We start from the raw sequence: 16,790 nt of genomic DNA on the forward strand, positions 1-16,790 counted from the left end.
TTGTTACAACTTAAGTAAATTGTGTGACAGCTTGCAGATATGATGGTATATATTTATTTAAATTCTAGACATGTTTCTGGGCATACTGACTAACAACACCTAATTGAATTTTTTTCTCTCATAATTTAATATTCATCAAATACATGATATACTATACTATTAAAGTTATCTATTGACCTGCCTGTGTTTTCCAGTCTGTTGTATGAAAATAAGTATTTTTGTTGTTGTTGTCGGTAGCTTTTATGATATGATTAAATTGTTGTTTTTAACTGTAGATATAAATAATACTAGAGTTACTTTCTTATTTGCATTTTAACTCATACATATATTTTAATTTTAGGTCTAATAAGTGATTTTAAATCAAATAAAGAAATGAACAGCCCTTCCAGAAGTAAAACTGAATCAATAAAATGTAAGTTAACTGGTAGGCTTAGTCCATCTACAAATAGAATTCGGAGCAGATACATTGATGTAAAAGAAAGAACTCTAGGAAAAATTGACTTATCAGAATCCCAGAAAGTTTGCCATGAGTCCCGCTGTGATAAAAAAAGGGAAAAGGAAAGAGAACGGATTAAAACTCAGGAAAGAAATAAGAAAAATGAAATATCCCAAGGTGACCATAAAGAAATTAAGACATTAATTAAGGAAACCAAAATTTGTGATAAATCTCTTAAGCTTATTGAGTGTGATGTAATGGACAGTGCTTCCATTTGTACTGCTGCAAATCGCAATAGCAAAAAGAGAATTGGTAGGCAAGAGATATTAGTTGTTACCTGCTCGATTTGTTCATCTCCTACCACCACTATATCTAATTCTAATGTCAAAACAAGTACTTCTTTAGTAACAAATTCTGTAACAACAGTTGTACCCGAACAAAGGAGCCATAGTTATTCAAGCAAACAGCATCAGAAGCATAAAGAAATACTTGTGAATGGAGTAGGCAGTAATGCAGCTGGGGATTTGGATAATTTTTGTGCTTTTCTTGCTGGAGCTGCTTCCAGAAGTATTAGAGGAGGTAAACTAAATCCTGGGGATCCCAAATTTGCAATGTAAGTAACATAAAAAAAACATTTTGCTTAGTCTGTGTTGTTTGGATATTATCACACCTGGGTATTTTTTTTTTCTTTCTTTTTTTTCCCATAACATTTGTAAGAGCTTTCTAAAGATTTACTGATGATGAATTTATGACGAATGCTCCTAATTTTTACAATTCCCAGATATATTTTCAAACGATTCAGACACATCCAACAGTAGTGCAACTAGGCTGTCCACATGCAGAGTAGAAGCAGAATATCATTTAGAGACATGACTGTTGGGGCCAACAAACTATGGAATTGTGAGTGGGAATATCCGATTGGGGGCAGGTGATGTACTGCTGCTATTTTCACTTGTTCCTTGCTTCCTTCCTCTAGTCAACAGTTAGCCATTGTCTGAAAAGAATATAGTTAACCAATAAAGAAATATTCTAGATACTTCTGATTGTGCATTTAAATTTATTGATAGATACCACCACCCTTTGAAATTATTATTATTTACACGGGTACTTCATGGAGTCAAAAAGACTCATCACAGAAGACCCATGCTATGCATTGACATAATACCTCTCTTTAAACCATTTCACTGATGGGCACAAAAATTTTTCTAAGGCAATCTTATAGTATCCCTTTAGTAACTTAAGTTTATATCATATCCCCTCTCCTCTGCCCGTCAGCTAAACTCTGCAACCCATGCGTCCTCAATCTATCCTGATAGCAAACATTCCACAGACCTGTTACCAGTTTGTTCAATCATCTCTACCACTTCCTGATTCCAAGTAATGCAGGAGACCAAATTTGTACACAGTAATCACCATGTGGCCAAATCATGGTCTTATAAACAGGGATAATAACCTCTTTATCTTTACTTGTCAATATGTTCTTCTGCATCCAAGTAATCCTCTGAGCTATTTTGCCAACTCTTGCAACATATCCTCTGAATTTAAAATACCTATCCACAATCACCCCAGATTCTTAGCCTCATCAATTTCCAGTAATCTAGTACTAGTTTTTAATCTTTTCATCCTGAAGTGCATTACCTTACATTTTACAATATTGAATTGATAACCATTGTCTTTTGCCCACATTGCGAGTCTATTTATATCATCCTGTAAGATATACACATCTCTTTTATCAACTATTGCCCTCGATTTGCATCATTGGCAACGAACTGAATGTCATCCTTCAAATCTTCTACTATATCACTAATATACAAATTAAAGAGTAGTGGTCCTAGTACAGAGTCATAAAGGACTCCACTAGTCACCCTTACTTGCCTTGATTCCATTCCACTACACACCATTCCTCTGATGTCTATCAGCCAATTCCTATCCATGCAACCAGCCTCATATCCATTCACATTTGCTCCAACTTATGTAATAGTTTTCCGTACAGCATTCTAGCAAATGCCTTTGCAAAGTCCAGCAGTATCATTGTCTAACCATTTCCTTTATCCAATTCTGCTGTCACCTGATTATAAAATGTAAATAAATTACATTTTATAAGCCGTGCTGCTTCCTATAGAGTATCATATTCCTATCCACCCATTCTGGAATTTTACTTCTAACCAACTTTTCTAATACTCTAACCATCACTCCAGAGATTCTAATTGGTCTGTAATTTGCTACTTCTATCTTGGAGCCACCTTTATGTAATGAAACTATCTTCCATTCTTTCCACTCCCTTGGAACGTTGCTGGAGCTGAGACTTAAACAACTTTGTCAGAGGCACTGCCAGTTCTCTGCACATTCTCATAGTACACAGGCTGACATAACATCCAGGCCCATTGCTGCATTCACATTGATAATATTCAACATTGAGAACCTCCAGTTCGTCACCTCACTGCTCATATCAGTCTCTGTCACTGCAGTAACTGCAACATCACCACCTGAATGATATACCTTTGCAAAGTGATCACTTAGTAACAACTATTTTTCTGCTTCTGTCACTTTTCTACCATCAGCACTGAGTAAAGCTATCTTTCCATAATCATTCTTTTTCTTACTTGCTATGTAATGAAAAAACTCTTTTGGATTTACTTTGGCCTGCTTAGCTAATTTTCTCTCAAAGTCTGATTTAGCCTTCCTTACCATACTAGTTACCAGTGGCATCGTGTGCTATTGTGTGGCATATGCAACCTGCGGTACAAAATTCATGTCAATGATTGCATTTTTATTAATGTATGAAAGTTTTAAGAGTGCAGCGCAGCAGTGCTCATCTTTAATGGTCCAATTCAATTAATTGTAGAATAACATTAAATACTTGACTGTATCAATTAATATAATTTTAAATATGGAAAGCATAAAAGTCAAATGAACAATAGCTATGCTTCATGCACTCTGTTTATTTTGAGAAGCACAAAAGATTTATGCTTCGTGGTGAGATCAGATTATTATTGGCAAATTTTGATAGAATTTTTAAATACAGCCATAGAATATGTGTGGAAAAATTGGAAAAAAAGTAATCTTGGAAAATATTTTTTTTTCCTGTATTGAACCAAAGAAAGGCTGAAATAATTCATTTTACTTATTTCTACACAAGCTCAAACCTCCTTTGACTATAATCAAACTTACAATCCATGAAAGCTCTGACAGAAAATGGGACATTCAGTAATTCATCAACCCTGTTTCCCATAGTAAATATGGGGCAAAATAAATTATTTATAGAAAATTAAATATATGTTAAATATATTAAATATAAATATATGTTAAAAATTTGTCTATATTGGTGTCATAAACACATCAGTTCGCACTTCATGTATGTCAAACAGATCAAACTGAGAAAACAAAACAGCGAATCATGACAAATCACAATGTTCCATCGGATTGCTTCACACAGTAACCAGTCATGGTCACTAATGACTTCTGGGTGCTGTTGTCTCACTGCACACCCTCCCTCACCTTGGCCATTTAAAACTACTGGAATGCAAAGAATTTAACACAGTGCCCCATCTGCACGTCTGTTTAAAGGACTCAGAGGTGTCAGTATTTGTGACCATTCACCCAGGCTCTTAACACAAATGTGATGCAATATTTATGCATCGAAAAGTGTCCTCTTCATGAAGCATTAATATATTTTAGTAATCACGCAAAGTCAGGAAACAATTAGGTGAGTCTTTAACAGGAATAAATGCAGAAATATAATATCTGTGATGATGCTGTTCTATGGTTGTGCACCGCACACCTAGCACGCCCAGAATATTCATCTCTGTTAGTTCACCTTCTTGCTTATGCTTTATACTTCTCATAGACATGCTGTGGTCACCTTATTGTTTATATTCCTTTCACAATGCTTTAAAACTGTATGTCTTACAATCATTTCCTATTTTGCTATTTAGATCTCCAACAAGGACCAACTTTTCTTTTTTCATTGTGTCAGTTGCTTTCTTTAAAGCCTCAAAAAATTCCTCCACTTTGTTCTGTGAGATAATAAGTACAAATAAGTGTCATTGTTCAGTTCCCCATTGTGATATTTGCCCACATCACTACTTGATACTGCCTGCCATTCAAGAAGCTTAGCCTCGTATTTTGTGATGAATACTATAGCTACCCCTTTTTCCTGATTACTATTGCCTGAATATAACATTTTGTATTTATTGCTTAGAATATATAAGCAAAATGTGGAAGAAGTGTATCGATAATGTTTTGAATGTGCAGCACCAGTGATGGTTCCAAAAATTTTGACAAGGGGACTTTAGCTTTCAAGACTCCCCTCGCTCTGCGCACCCTGTCTCTCTCTCGATAATGATATGCTGGAAATTGCTATTGCAAGAAATGCCAATGTACTGTATTTCTTGAAGATTTAGCAAAATATCTTAATTCATCCTCACTGACCATCCTTGCCATTTGCAAGAACTTGGAATAGTGTTTAAGCTCGGCAAGTGGTTTCCTCATGAACTGACAAACAATAACAATCGAAGAGAGCACATCAACATCTGCACTGATCTTCATTCTCAAGAGGTTCAGTATCCATTTTTGAGTCGTATGGTCACCGGTGATGAAAAGTGGATACATTACAAGAATGTTAAGCACCAAAGGCAGTGGGTGCATTCAGGGGAATAGGCTATTCCTCATCCAAAACAAGACTTACCCCCAGAAGGTTTTATGAAGTCTTCGGTGCGATATGATTGTTATTATACACTTTGAACTCTTGGCCCCAAGCCAAACAATCACAGCTGAAGTATACTGTGAACAACTCGATCGATCAAATGATAAACTGAAAGAAAAGAGGTGTTCCTCCAGTCAGTCGAAAGGCTGTTGTTTTTCGCCATGGTAGTGCATGCCCTTACAGGCACTGAAATTGAGCCTATGTGACTTTTGCCTCCAAATCTCCTGAATTCTATAGAAATGGCATTATGTAGCTTTCAGAACATTCGATGAATATTATTGATTCAAATGGAGTATATACCTGATTAAATTAGCAAATGATTTATCTTTTATGTTCTTTCAAAACTTAATGCTAAAAATGACATTACTTTTGTGATGACCTGATATACCCCCTGGATTATAGCAGCAACTAATTACATATTATTATTATTATTATTCCGGGAAACTCCAAGGAGTCGACAGACTCATCGAGGGAGGCCCTAACATCATGTCTGGAACAACTATTCAGCATTCGCACAGTATCTATCATATCTTGCCTTGAACTTATTCACGGTCGTAGCACCCACAACAGACTCTGGAAGCTTATTCCACTCATTCACCACTCTCCAAGTAAAAAACCTAGCTCTAACACCCTTGTCAACCATGCATGGCCCCTAGTCCTCCCACCACCAGTCATATTTTCAAAAATATCTTCTGGATCAATCTTATAAAAACCCTTCAGTAATTTGAATGTCTCAATCATATCACCCCTCCTTCGCCTATCGTCCAATTTCTGCAACCCACAAATCCTCAACCTATTCTCATAAGGTTCATTCCACAGACCTGCTATCATCTTGGTCACTCGTCTCTGCACCCTCTCCACTTCCTCCCCATCACGAAGAAGCCCTGGCGCCCAAATCTGGGCACAGTAGCCAAGATGAGGTCTTATCAAGGCTCGATACAGAGGAACAACAACTTGTTTGTCTCTGCATATTAAAGTATTTTTCAGAAGCCAAGTGATTTGGTGAGCTGTTTTAGTCACTTTTGCAATGTGCCCCCTAAACCTCAACTCCCTATCCACCAGCACTCCCAAATCCCTGGCCTCATCAATATCCTGGAGTACGGTTCCACCAATGCGATATACTGCTGCTGTTCTTTTCACCCCAAAGTGCATAACCTTACACTTTGCCACATTAAACTGACATCCATTTTTCCTAGCCCAGTCCTCCAAACTATCCAAATCATCCTGTAAAATTTTGACATCCTGTGCACTCACAATTGCTCTACCCAACTTTGCATCATCAGCAAACAAGTGAACACTTCCTCTCAAATCCTATCCAATATCATTGATGAACAAATTGAAAAGCAGTGGTCCAAGAACAGAGCCCTGCGGCACTCCACTAGTCACAAGACGTCTTTTAGACTCCACTCCTGAATAAACCACTCTTTGATATCTCTCCTTCAACCACCCTCTTATCCATCTCACCAACCCTATATCTATACCCATCTGCTCCAGTTTACTGATTAGGGTTCCATGTGGTATCCTGTCGAAGGCCTTGGCAAGGTCCAGTAGTATCACTGTAAACCCATTACCCCTATCCAGTTCAGCCGTCGCTGTGTTATAAAACGTGAGCAAGTTACTGAGGCATGATCTACCCTTCACAAAACCATGTTGTCCCCCATACAATATCCCATGTTCATCTATCCAATCCTGTATTCTTTCCTTGACTAATTGCTCTAAGACCTTGACAATGATTCCTGAAATGCTAATCGGTCGGTAATTTACAACAGCAGTCTTGGAACCACCTTTATGCAGTGGAACTATTTTCCCCTCCTTCCACCCGCTAAGGGACTAACCCAGACCCAAGACTCAAATTAAACAAAATGGTCAAGGGTACTGACAATTCTTTAGCTGCTTCTCGTACTACACGAGCTGGTATACCATCTAATCCCACAGATGTATTGACATTGAGGTGATGCAATAGACTACTCACCTCCACTTCATTAACCACAATTCCCATATAATCTACTGGTTTATTCGTTTCTGCAATGTCACCACCTGGATGATATATTCTTGCAAAGTGCTCACTCAGTAACTCGGCTATCTCAACTGATTCAGTTACCTCCCTACCATCGGCATTCTTTAAAATCATTCTGCCATGTACATTTTTCCTTTTACTTGCTACATATCTAAAAAACTGTTTAGATTTCTCTTTAGCCTGCATGGCCAATGTTCTTTCGTAATCCTTTTTTGCTTTTCTTACCACACTCGTCACCCTTCTGGCCTGCGCTTTATACCGTTCATGTGCCTGTCGGTCACCTTTCTCCTTAAATTCCCTCCATAGTTGTTTCTTTTTTTGCAGCTCAAGCTTAATGGTGTTATTCATCCATTTAACCCCTACTTGATTTATTATTCGGACTCTAGGTATACAGTCAGCCATTGCTTCATGCAAGCACTTCTTAACTACCTCCCATGCACTATCAACTTCTAGTCCTTGCAGTTGTACATGCCATGGCACTGAGCCAATCAAACTCCTAAGCTTATCATACTTTCCAGCCCGATAATTCCACATGTACCCTGTCTTAATTGAAAATTCTACACCTTTAGCCACCTCCCAAGTCAAGACCCTATAATCACTCTCACCGATTGGTGGCAATGTGGTCATATTTGTTACAGCCAAATCCTCAGATGTAATTACTAGGTCAAGCACTCTCTGACCCCTAGTATTTTCCATTGCATGCTGTCGCAGATAGTTATCCCTTAATAACCGCATAAAATTCAATTCCTTCCTCCCGTGTGTCCTCTCCTCACTCCAATCAATGCGACCATAGTTGAAATCTCCCATAATAATCACCTACTTCCACTCATTTCTTCTATTTGCTTGTGCATACTGTCACCACCATCTTTTCCATCACCTGGTCTATAGCAGCACCCAATTGTATATTTAGTTCTGCTAGCCACAATCTCACACCAAATGTCCTCAAATATGCTCTTTTCTCTATCCTGCAATTCAACTTCTATTCTCCTTGGCTGTAGCTCATCAGCTATCATCAACAATACTCCTCCCCCATTTTATTCTCTCTGTCATTCCTGAACACACTATACCCATCACATTCAATCCCACTAGCCATATCATCTACAGTCAGCCATGTTTCACTAATACCAATAACCTGTGGTCTGGAAGTGCCAACCATGGCCAAAAACTTTTCCTTCTTGTTCCTAATACTCCTAGTATTAGTGTACATGAATTTAAGACCCCCATTAGCCCCAACCCTACCTTGATGCCTTATATTAACTATCCCACTCTGGTTTGTTGTCCTCATTTGCTCTAGCATATTATATTCATTCTTACATTCAACTGCCTCCCTAAGGACTGTATGTCTACTTCCCCCCCCCCTCCCCCCTAACAAATCTAGTTTCCCTGAATTTGCACATCCAGTACATTCAGCAATACTTTCTCAAGTCTTCTTACACCATAACCATTCAAATGCAAGCCATCCATCTTATATAGATCCTTTTGCCCATCAAACTCACTCCACACGTCCACAAATTCCACACCACTCGTCATACATAATCCACGCATAAAGTCATTCGCAATTATGGCCCTCTTTTTAAATATTTCACTGTCATACCGTGGCAAAAGACTAATCATTCTAACTCTCTCACTCTTTTCTTTTGCTACCTCAAACAATTCATTCAGGTCTTCTATCATTTCCATTTTATCTCCTTTCAAATCATTCGTACCTGCCACAACAATCATTTCTTTCACCCTTTCCTTATGCTCTCTAATAGACTCAGTTACATCCTTTATGGTCGCACCAGGTTGGTACGATTTTGTCAAATCCTCTAATAACACACCTCGTACTAACGAGTCTCCATACAGCACTCTATCCTTCATTTTGTTCATGTTCACATTCATACGCCTATTTTTCCTGTCATACCTTTTATTATCGGTTGGTTCATCAGTCGACTTTTGTTCATGCACTCTAGCTGCTGTTTTGCCCTTTCTATCGCACCATTCAACAACGCGATCTCACTTAATGCATCTATCTCATCTTTTTTATTCTCTGAGAAACCATTAATACTATCATTCACACTTTCTACATTCACACTCTCATAATTCTCATGTACAACCTTGCCGTTTCTTGTCATATCGCTATTTTCTTCATTCTGAAGTTTGACAAAAATATCACACTCACGATCCGAAATACACTTCAATACTTCATTCTCCCTACATTTTCTACACACATTCAATCCTTTATTATCATCTATCCACACTCCTACCGCACTCCGCAAAGCGTACATTTCACAGCTAGTACACTGACTCATTTCTTTTATACTACTGTTCTTTGATAAAGACGGCGAACCATCATTACTGGCCACCATTTTCCTTCGTACAGGTGCCATAATTATTGCAACGTGTTTTATCAAATAATAAGTTATAACACACCAAAAACACACAAATAGACGCACTAAAATACGCAAGGCAAACAAAACTACACAATATTAAGTAATTTTATCAACGATAACTGAAAATAATACTTATCTTATCAGGAGCTTGCAGGAGCACTACACACTACGATATAACCTCGAACTCCTACTTATTGTTTCCTCTTGGCCTCGATTTCAAACTAGATAGTGTTCATTGAACTTCCCTCAGCATCCCTCTCTGTCTATCTCTCTCCTTTTGATGCACTTCTCTTTTTTGGCTTCAATTTTTCTGCTACTGTTTGCAAAACCACTTCCATATCCTGTTCCTCCATTTCCCTATCCATGTCCTCTCTGAAGATGTTATATCCTTTCCAGTCCATTCTTATGACTATATCATCCTCGGTCAATCACGGTATACTTGGTGTACCTTTGTGTTGTGGATTGGAGTATATATGGTCTACTCCCATCCCACTTAGCCTCTTTTCCTTTCAACAGCTGTATGATCATGTGAGTAGGTTCCCTTTATGTTGTCTGTCCAACTCTTTTGCAGTCTTTCTCTCCTTCTCATGCCCTAAATCTTCCCCAACATAACTGTCTTTATTGATTCACCTGCTCAAATAATATGTCCAAAGTACATCAACTTCTGTGCAGCTTTCTATAGTATTCTGTTTTTGTACATCTTAAATTCTTATTATTCATTCTTGCAGTCAATGGGATTCTTAATAGGCCTCTCCATGCTGATAATTTAAATGAATCAATTTGCTTTCTGTTTTTCTTTTTAATAGTTGCTTTCACATCCATACATAACTAATGGGAATATCATTGCTTTGACAATTCTAACTTTCGTGGACTTGCTCATCCCCTCCATCTTTCATCATCTTAATTGCACTCTTACACTGTTTTTACTGAAACTTCTTGATTGTCATACAGCTTTCTTATCAAGAGAATTAGATGTTCAGGTATTCCCATTGATCTCATTACAATCCACAGTCTGTTGTGATCCACACACAGTTAAAAGCTTTGTTATAATTGATAAACCAAATGAATACTTCCTTTTGAAATTCTCTTATTCTTTCCTTAATCCTTCTCGTGTTTACTATTTGCTCTCCAGTTCCTCTGCCTTTCCTAAAGCCTGCTGTCTTGTGGCATTCCTCTATTCACATTTGGCTCAGGCCTTTGTTGGGATCATTTTCAACATAACTTGCATGCAAAATTAAAGCGGTGATTTCTATAATTCTCACAATCTTTGTGATTTTTTTAAACTGAAATTTGCTGAAAAGGTTTGGGAAAGCATATTTTTTCCAAACCTGTTGACAAATTTCAGTTAATATATTCGCTACTTCATTCCCTGCTATTCTCAATAATTCCAGTGACACTCCATCAGTTCCATGATCTTTATCTTTTCCTTTTAAAAACTATTCCATTGCTGATATTGCTTCTCTTTTCATTATCATGTATTCCTCAACAAATTCTCTCCTTTCAAATTCTTGCATATTAATCTCTTGTACCAATATTGTACACACTCTGTCCATCTTTTTTTTTTTTTTTTTCATTGCATTTCTTTCATCAAGCATTTTCTGAATTACTTTATACAACTCGTAATCTAGGGATAAACTTCCCAGTAATTTCATTTATCTTTTGGCTCAGGCCTTTGTTGGGATCACTTTCAACATAACTTGCATGCAAAATTAAAGCGGTGATTTCTATAATTCTCACAATCTTTGTGATTTTTTTAAACTGAAATTTGCTGAAAAGGTTTGGGAAAGTATATTTTTTCCCAAACCTGTTGACAAATTTCAGTTAATATATTCGCTACTTCATTCCCTGCTATTCTCAATAATTCCAGTGACACTCCCCATCAGTTCCACGATCTTTATCTTTTCCTTTAAAAACTATTCCATTGCTGATATCGCTTCTCTTTTTGTTATCATGTATTCCTCAACAAATTCTCTCCTTTCAAATTCTTCAATATTAATCTCTTGTACCAATATTGTACACACTGTCTTTTTTTTTTTTTTTTATTGCATTTCTTTCATCAAGCATTTTCCGAATTACTTTATACAACTCGTAATCTAGGGATAAACTTCCCAGTAATTTCATTTATCTTTCTAAACAGATCTCTTTTATTACCCGTAATTACCTTCAATTTCTTTGCACCTTTTGTTTAGATGGTTTTCTTATCTTTCCTAGCCTGTCTGGAAATCTGCACTCAGCTGTCTAGCCATTTCTTTGTTTCTCTGAAGGTTGAAAGGGTTTTAATGACACCATTTTGTTGAGAAAGGGGGGGGGTATGTATGCATTTACCTGTGTGAGTGGGTTTCTGTAAACTGAGAAAGAAAGGGTATTATTGGACAGATCTGTGATTAGCGTATCTAAAAAGGGCAAGATGTTCTTTTCTTTTTTGATTATGTGAACTGGTTTCTGAAGTATTGAGATGGGGGAGAAAAGAGTCTAATCTGTCTGAGCCATGTTGTCAAATAGAAGGTTTGAGACTGGCCACAAGAGCATGTTTTTCAAAGTGCTATATATAGAAATTAGCCTGGGGGGGGCATGGAATTAACTTCTATTTGTTTATATAAGGTGCTTTTTCCAAGAGAAGTAACCAGCATTGATAGCAAAATTAAAAGATCAATAAAGATCAAAATTTAATAATATAAGGGCATCAAAACCCTTGTCAACAGCTCAAATGTTAGTTCCACCCAAGTTTCCCTTACAACAGAAGTTGCCTTTATTCTCCAAACCTCTTATTAGTAGCCAGCTCCATGCAGTGTAAACTCCGCAATAACAAAAACATAATCATTATTAGAGCTGACAAAGGTGATACTGCTGTTGGCCTCAATTCCAGAAATGATAATCTGAAAATGCATTTCTGCTTAGAGACTGCTTCACTTATAAACACACTAGATTATGATCCTATGATGTAATGTAAATTCCGCAATGACATTCATAGAAATTTCATAAATAAACTATTAAAAAGGCTTCTAAGAAATGTCACATTTTTGCCTCCTGAAGTTAAAGAAGTCAAACCATTTACCCCCAACAATATATAGAATTCCAAAAATTCATAAACCCAATTACCCTCTCTGCTCCATAGTTGAAGCAACTGACTCCCACTCCTTTAAATTAGCTAAATCTTAAATTTAGCTAATTTAAGATTTAATTCTTAAATTAGCTAAATTTAAAGCACAGCTAGCTAAATCTTTAATTTAGTTTTGAACAATAGTGATATCATGGTGAGGTTTGACACCTCCTTATTTGCAAATATTCCCTTTTCTGACACCCTAAATTTACAGAAAAATGCCCCCCCCCCTCCAATCTTATAGATCTGTTTCATTTTGTTATTCAAAATGAAGAATAAAAAATCACCATGCTCCACTGCAGCAAATACAAACTTAAAAGACTCTTTTAGAATTAATAACACACTTAAAAAAAACAAACAAACAAACAAACAAAAAAAACGGCCATAATCTTAATAAATATGGTTGTGTTGGATCATACATCCTGGCTTTGAATCCGCCATCTTGCTGGAATGTTATTCTTATTTAAATTATTCATTTTTATTTGTTAGATGCTGAATGATACTGATCTGAATATAGAGAAATTTATATTATCCGGCACCACCCTATATTCAGACTAGTCTATATAATATAGAGGAATCAATCAATTAACCTTTGCAATCTCACTTTATACAGGCTGTGGTTAATATTATCATTTAAGGCTTCCGCAAGGTCCGATAAACTTTTTGAGCGGTGCAATGAAAGAAAATCAGGCAAACACCAAATTGAAATCAGTAAAACCAAACATTTAATGCAGGGTTATATAACATGTACATTAAGTATAACTTTGAAAACAAGATAATGCAAATCAACTTAGTTCAAGTATTCATAATAAACATAAAACATTAGGCATCAGACATCCAGCTATCAATTATACATTCTTCCGAACAATTAAAATGATTCGCACAGTTCAATGTTACAGAATCTTACAGTAAATAGTCTTATAGTAGAACTCTCTAATTCTCTCATAGTCAACAAGCACTTAATTCAATTATGAGGCAGTTATCACTTCAAGGGAGAAACACTTTAAAGCTCTATACTTCGGCTAATTTTAGTAGAACGCCACAGTTAATGTTAAGATATATCGGGCGGAGTTAACTCTTATTTCTTCACGCTGAAATATAAAAAAAATGGACTGCTCTTACTGGCTTACATCCTTTGCACATTGGATTCACTATAGGCACACTTAAAACTGAAGAAGATAACTATCACTTTGAAGTAACACTATTCAAATGGAATCTTCACTATATAACTGAAATAATAAACATAGAGCTTCACAAGTCTCGACGCACTCGTTTCAGGTAATCTGCTTATTAATTATTTTCTTCTACGCATTAATTTCAGCTTTGCGCTATTCTTCCTCAAAACAATTGGAATTCGACGTAATTTTAGAATTCCGTAGAATTATTCCTAATTGCCTATTAATTTCCCAGTCCCTTCTTAATTTATTTATGTTATTTCCCAATTCCCTTTACTGCCACCCATTACTTCACTCCATGCTGTCCTGAATGCCTCTCCTCTCTTTACTTTCGTGTTCCAATAAAATACCTTCTTTCTTCCTGCCAAAATCCTGTTCTAGCCAGTTCAGCTCATATCAACTCCTTCTCCCTTTGAATACCATAGCTCATGCTCCATGCACGCACTGTCTAAAATTAACTCCGTTTCCTTGACAACAGCTAATCAAATTCTCATTAGCAGAATATCTTAAATTTACTTTCACTTTCATTTACAATAAATAAAATGCACATATTACAGTCCACTTAGGATACATTTACAAATTATATAATGAATTTATATATACAGAATAAATAAGTAAAAAAAAATTACAATTATTATTTCAATAAAAAAAAAACAGTAAGTATTAAAATTAGAATTTACTTAGGAGTAAAATTAGCTCAGGATGTACAATTTATGAATGAATCATGAATTAAGTTAAATCATGAATGAAGTATTAATAATCATAAAATTCTTCATTCACAATTTAACAGTTGTATATTAAACTTTCCAAAATTTGAGAAACTTTAATTCTTAGACCTCCTACCCAACATCTAAGGCTAGCCAACAGCACCCATAGAGGCTACCCCTCATAGAAGTTTAGTCTTCATTTATTTTACTCTCATTTCTTCCACTTATTGTTTCTTGCTTATTTTTATAATTTGAATATTGTATTCCTGAAGATGTCTCAGTGACTAAGACAAAATATTGACATGCTTAAGCCTGTTGTTTAATTGTTTCTCTTTGTGCTGTAATTATTCCATTAAAGTGTAACATGAATGTAAACTACCACATCTGCCTAAATATTTGCATTGTCATGCTTTTTGTCTCTCTTCTCACTATCATTTTCTCACAAAATGCATATGACACACTGATTCATTTTCTTTCCATAAATCTCTTGTTCTACAAAGTGCATATGTTTTGCACTTGCTGCAGCAAGCAAAATCATGCATGTTAAAATCTCTTGCCATTGTTATGCCCATTGGTGGCATATGCATAATACATTATACAATCAAGCAAAAGTAAATTACTCAAAAAAAATTAAGTGCAGTTCCGTTACTGTTGTGTATCTTGCCATTTGATTTGATATTTTATTTTATTTTTTTTTTTTTACGGTGCAAAACATCAAAGGTCATACTGTACCCAGACACAGGTAACAGCAACACATATGGTAATTGGTTAGTAGGACAATCACAAACATCCATGCTGTTGGCAGGATTCGAATCTGCAGCCTCTTGGCTGGACAGCAGATACACTAACCACTCGGCCAACCAGGCTGGCTTAGCCTGCCATTGTTTTGCTCATTGGTGCTGTGATGTACAATACAGCATATAATAAAACAAAACAAAATCATTCGAAAACCATAAATTAAGTGCACTATCCTTTTAGTAAATCAAACAAAGACTCATAAATATAATAATGTAAAAAGAATGAGTTAATTTTTGCTAAATACTTTCAAACGGAATTTATCTTTTGTCACTGAAAATCACCATGCTCAGAGGTGGTGATTTTCATTGCCGAGAATCACAACAGTAAAATCATCAATTTGTAATTTTAATTCACACATATTAGGCAAGTTAATCAGTGTTACCTGAATGTTTTCTGGGGAATGGGTTATAGAATAAGTGATTTAAATAAAGTTATTGTATATGTAATGAAAAATGATGAGCTGTTAGTTTCCAAATTGTAGAAAGTTATTTCATGTAGTTACGAAGTAACTTATACTGTGGTAAAAAATTATATTGTTAAATCCTCTACCGCCTAACCTACTAGTGTAAGTTAAGCAAATAAAGTTTGTGCATGAAATATCTTCACACATAGACTTGTTGTGTGTAGAGGCTGTTGACTTCACATCAGTTGCTTTTGTATCCCATAATACAAATCACACTACGTGGTGCATGTAGTGCAGTGCATTGCAATATGCTTATCCAAAACAAAGATGTGTGTTTTACTTTATGGGATACTAAGGCAGTTGATGCAAAGTCAGCAGCCTCTATATGCAAGTTGTTTAATTGTAAGGGTACTTCACTTCACGTGCAAAGTATGTTTACTTACACTTGGTAAAGGATTAAACAAGAATATAATTTCTCATCAAGTAAAAGTTCTGGATTGTTTGTGTTAGTAGGAAAAAAATGAGCTAAAATATAAGCAAGATTTTTGGCACATATTTTGATAGTGAGGAATCTATAAGGCAGGCAATTGGACTGTAAGTATGTTTTGCCCCAGCATGATTGCAAATTTATGGGATCAAATCCATAAGTTGAGTAAGACCATAAAATCAGTAATATTTCTAAAAGTTTTAGAAATTATTCCCATTAGGAAAATTTATGGCAATTGACTGGGTGTAGATATGAACATTTCATTATTAGTTGGAATACTGTTCATATCTACATTCAGTTGGGAAGGGAAAAACAGCTTTACATTGTACTTGAAATGATATTGTATTCTTATATGCAAATACATGAAACTTAAGGAATAAGCGTTTTAGTTTAAATTATCAAATTTAGAAATTAAGCAACATATTTTGGGGATTGCTGTTTCTTGGTTGAATGTGATTGGCATGATATGGATGTGCATAATGGTAATTATAACATTTTCAAAAAAGTCTGCATAGTTAAAATTGGAAGTAGGGCAGCATGACATTGCTTTTCAACATAGCCTTCGACTATTAGTTCAGTTATACATTGAA

The 16,790-nt window shown here is 35.9% G+C and overlaps 1 protein-coding gene across 1 annotated transcript in view; it reads left to right on the forward strand.

Moving 5' to 3' along the window:
• The window catches only part of mask (multiple ankyrin repeats single KH domain), an 823,307-nt gene that overhangs the window by 512,918 nt on the left and 293,599 nt on the right, over positions 1–16,790 (forward strand). The window contains 1 exon segment of the mRNA XM_090396371.1: positions 341–1,049. Within this exon segment, the coding sequence (XP_090252497.1) occupies positions 341–1,049 (709 nt within the window).

The sequence above is a fragment of the Typopeltis vanoorti genome, chromosome 8, assembly GCF_054136105.1.
Source record: "Typopeltis vanoorti isolate ZY-2024b chromosome 8, IOZ_Tvanoo_1.0, whole genome shotgun sequence".
Classification (NCBI taxonomy): domain Eukaryota; kingdom Metazoa; phylum Arthropoda; class Arachnida; order Uropygi; family Thelyphonidae; genus Typopeltis; species Typopeltis vanoorti.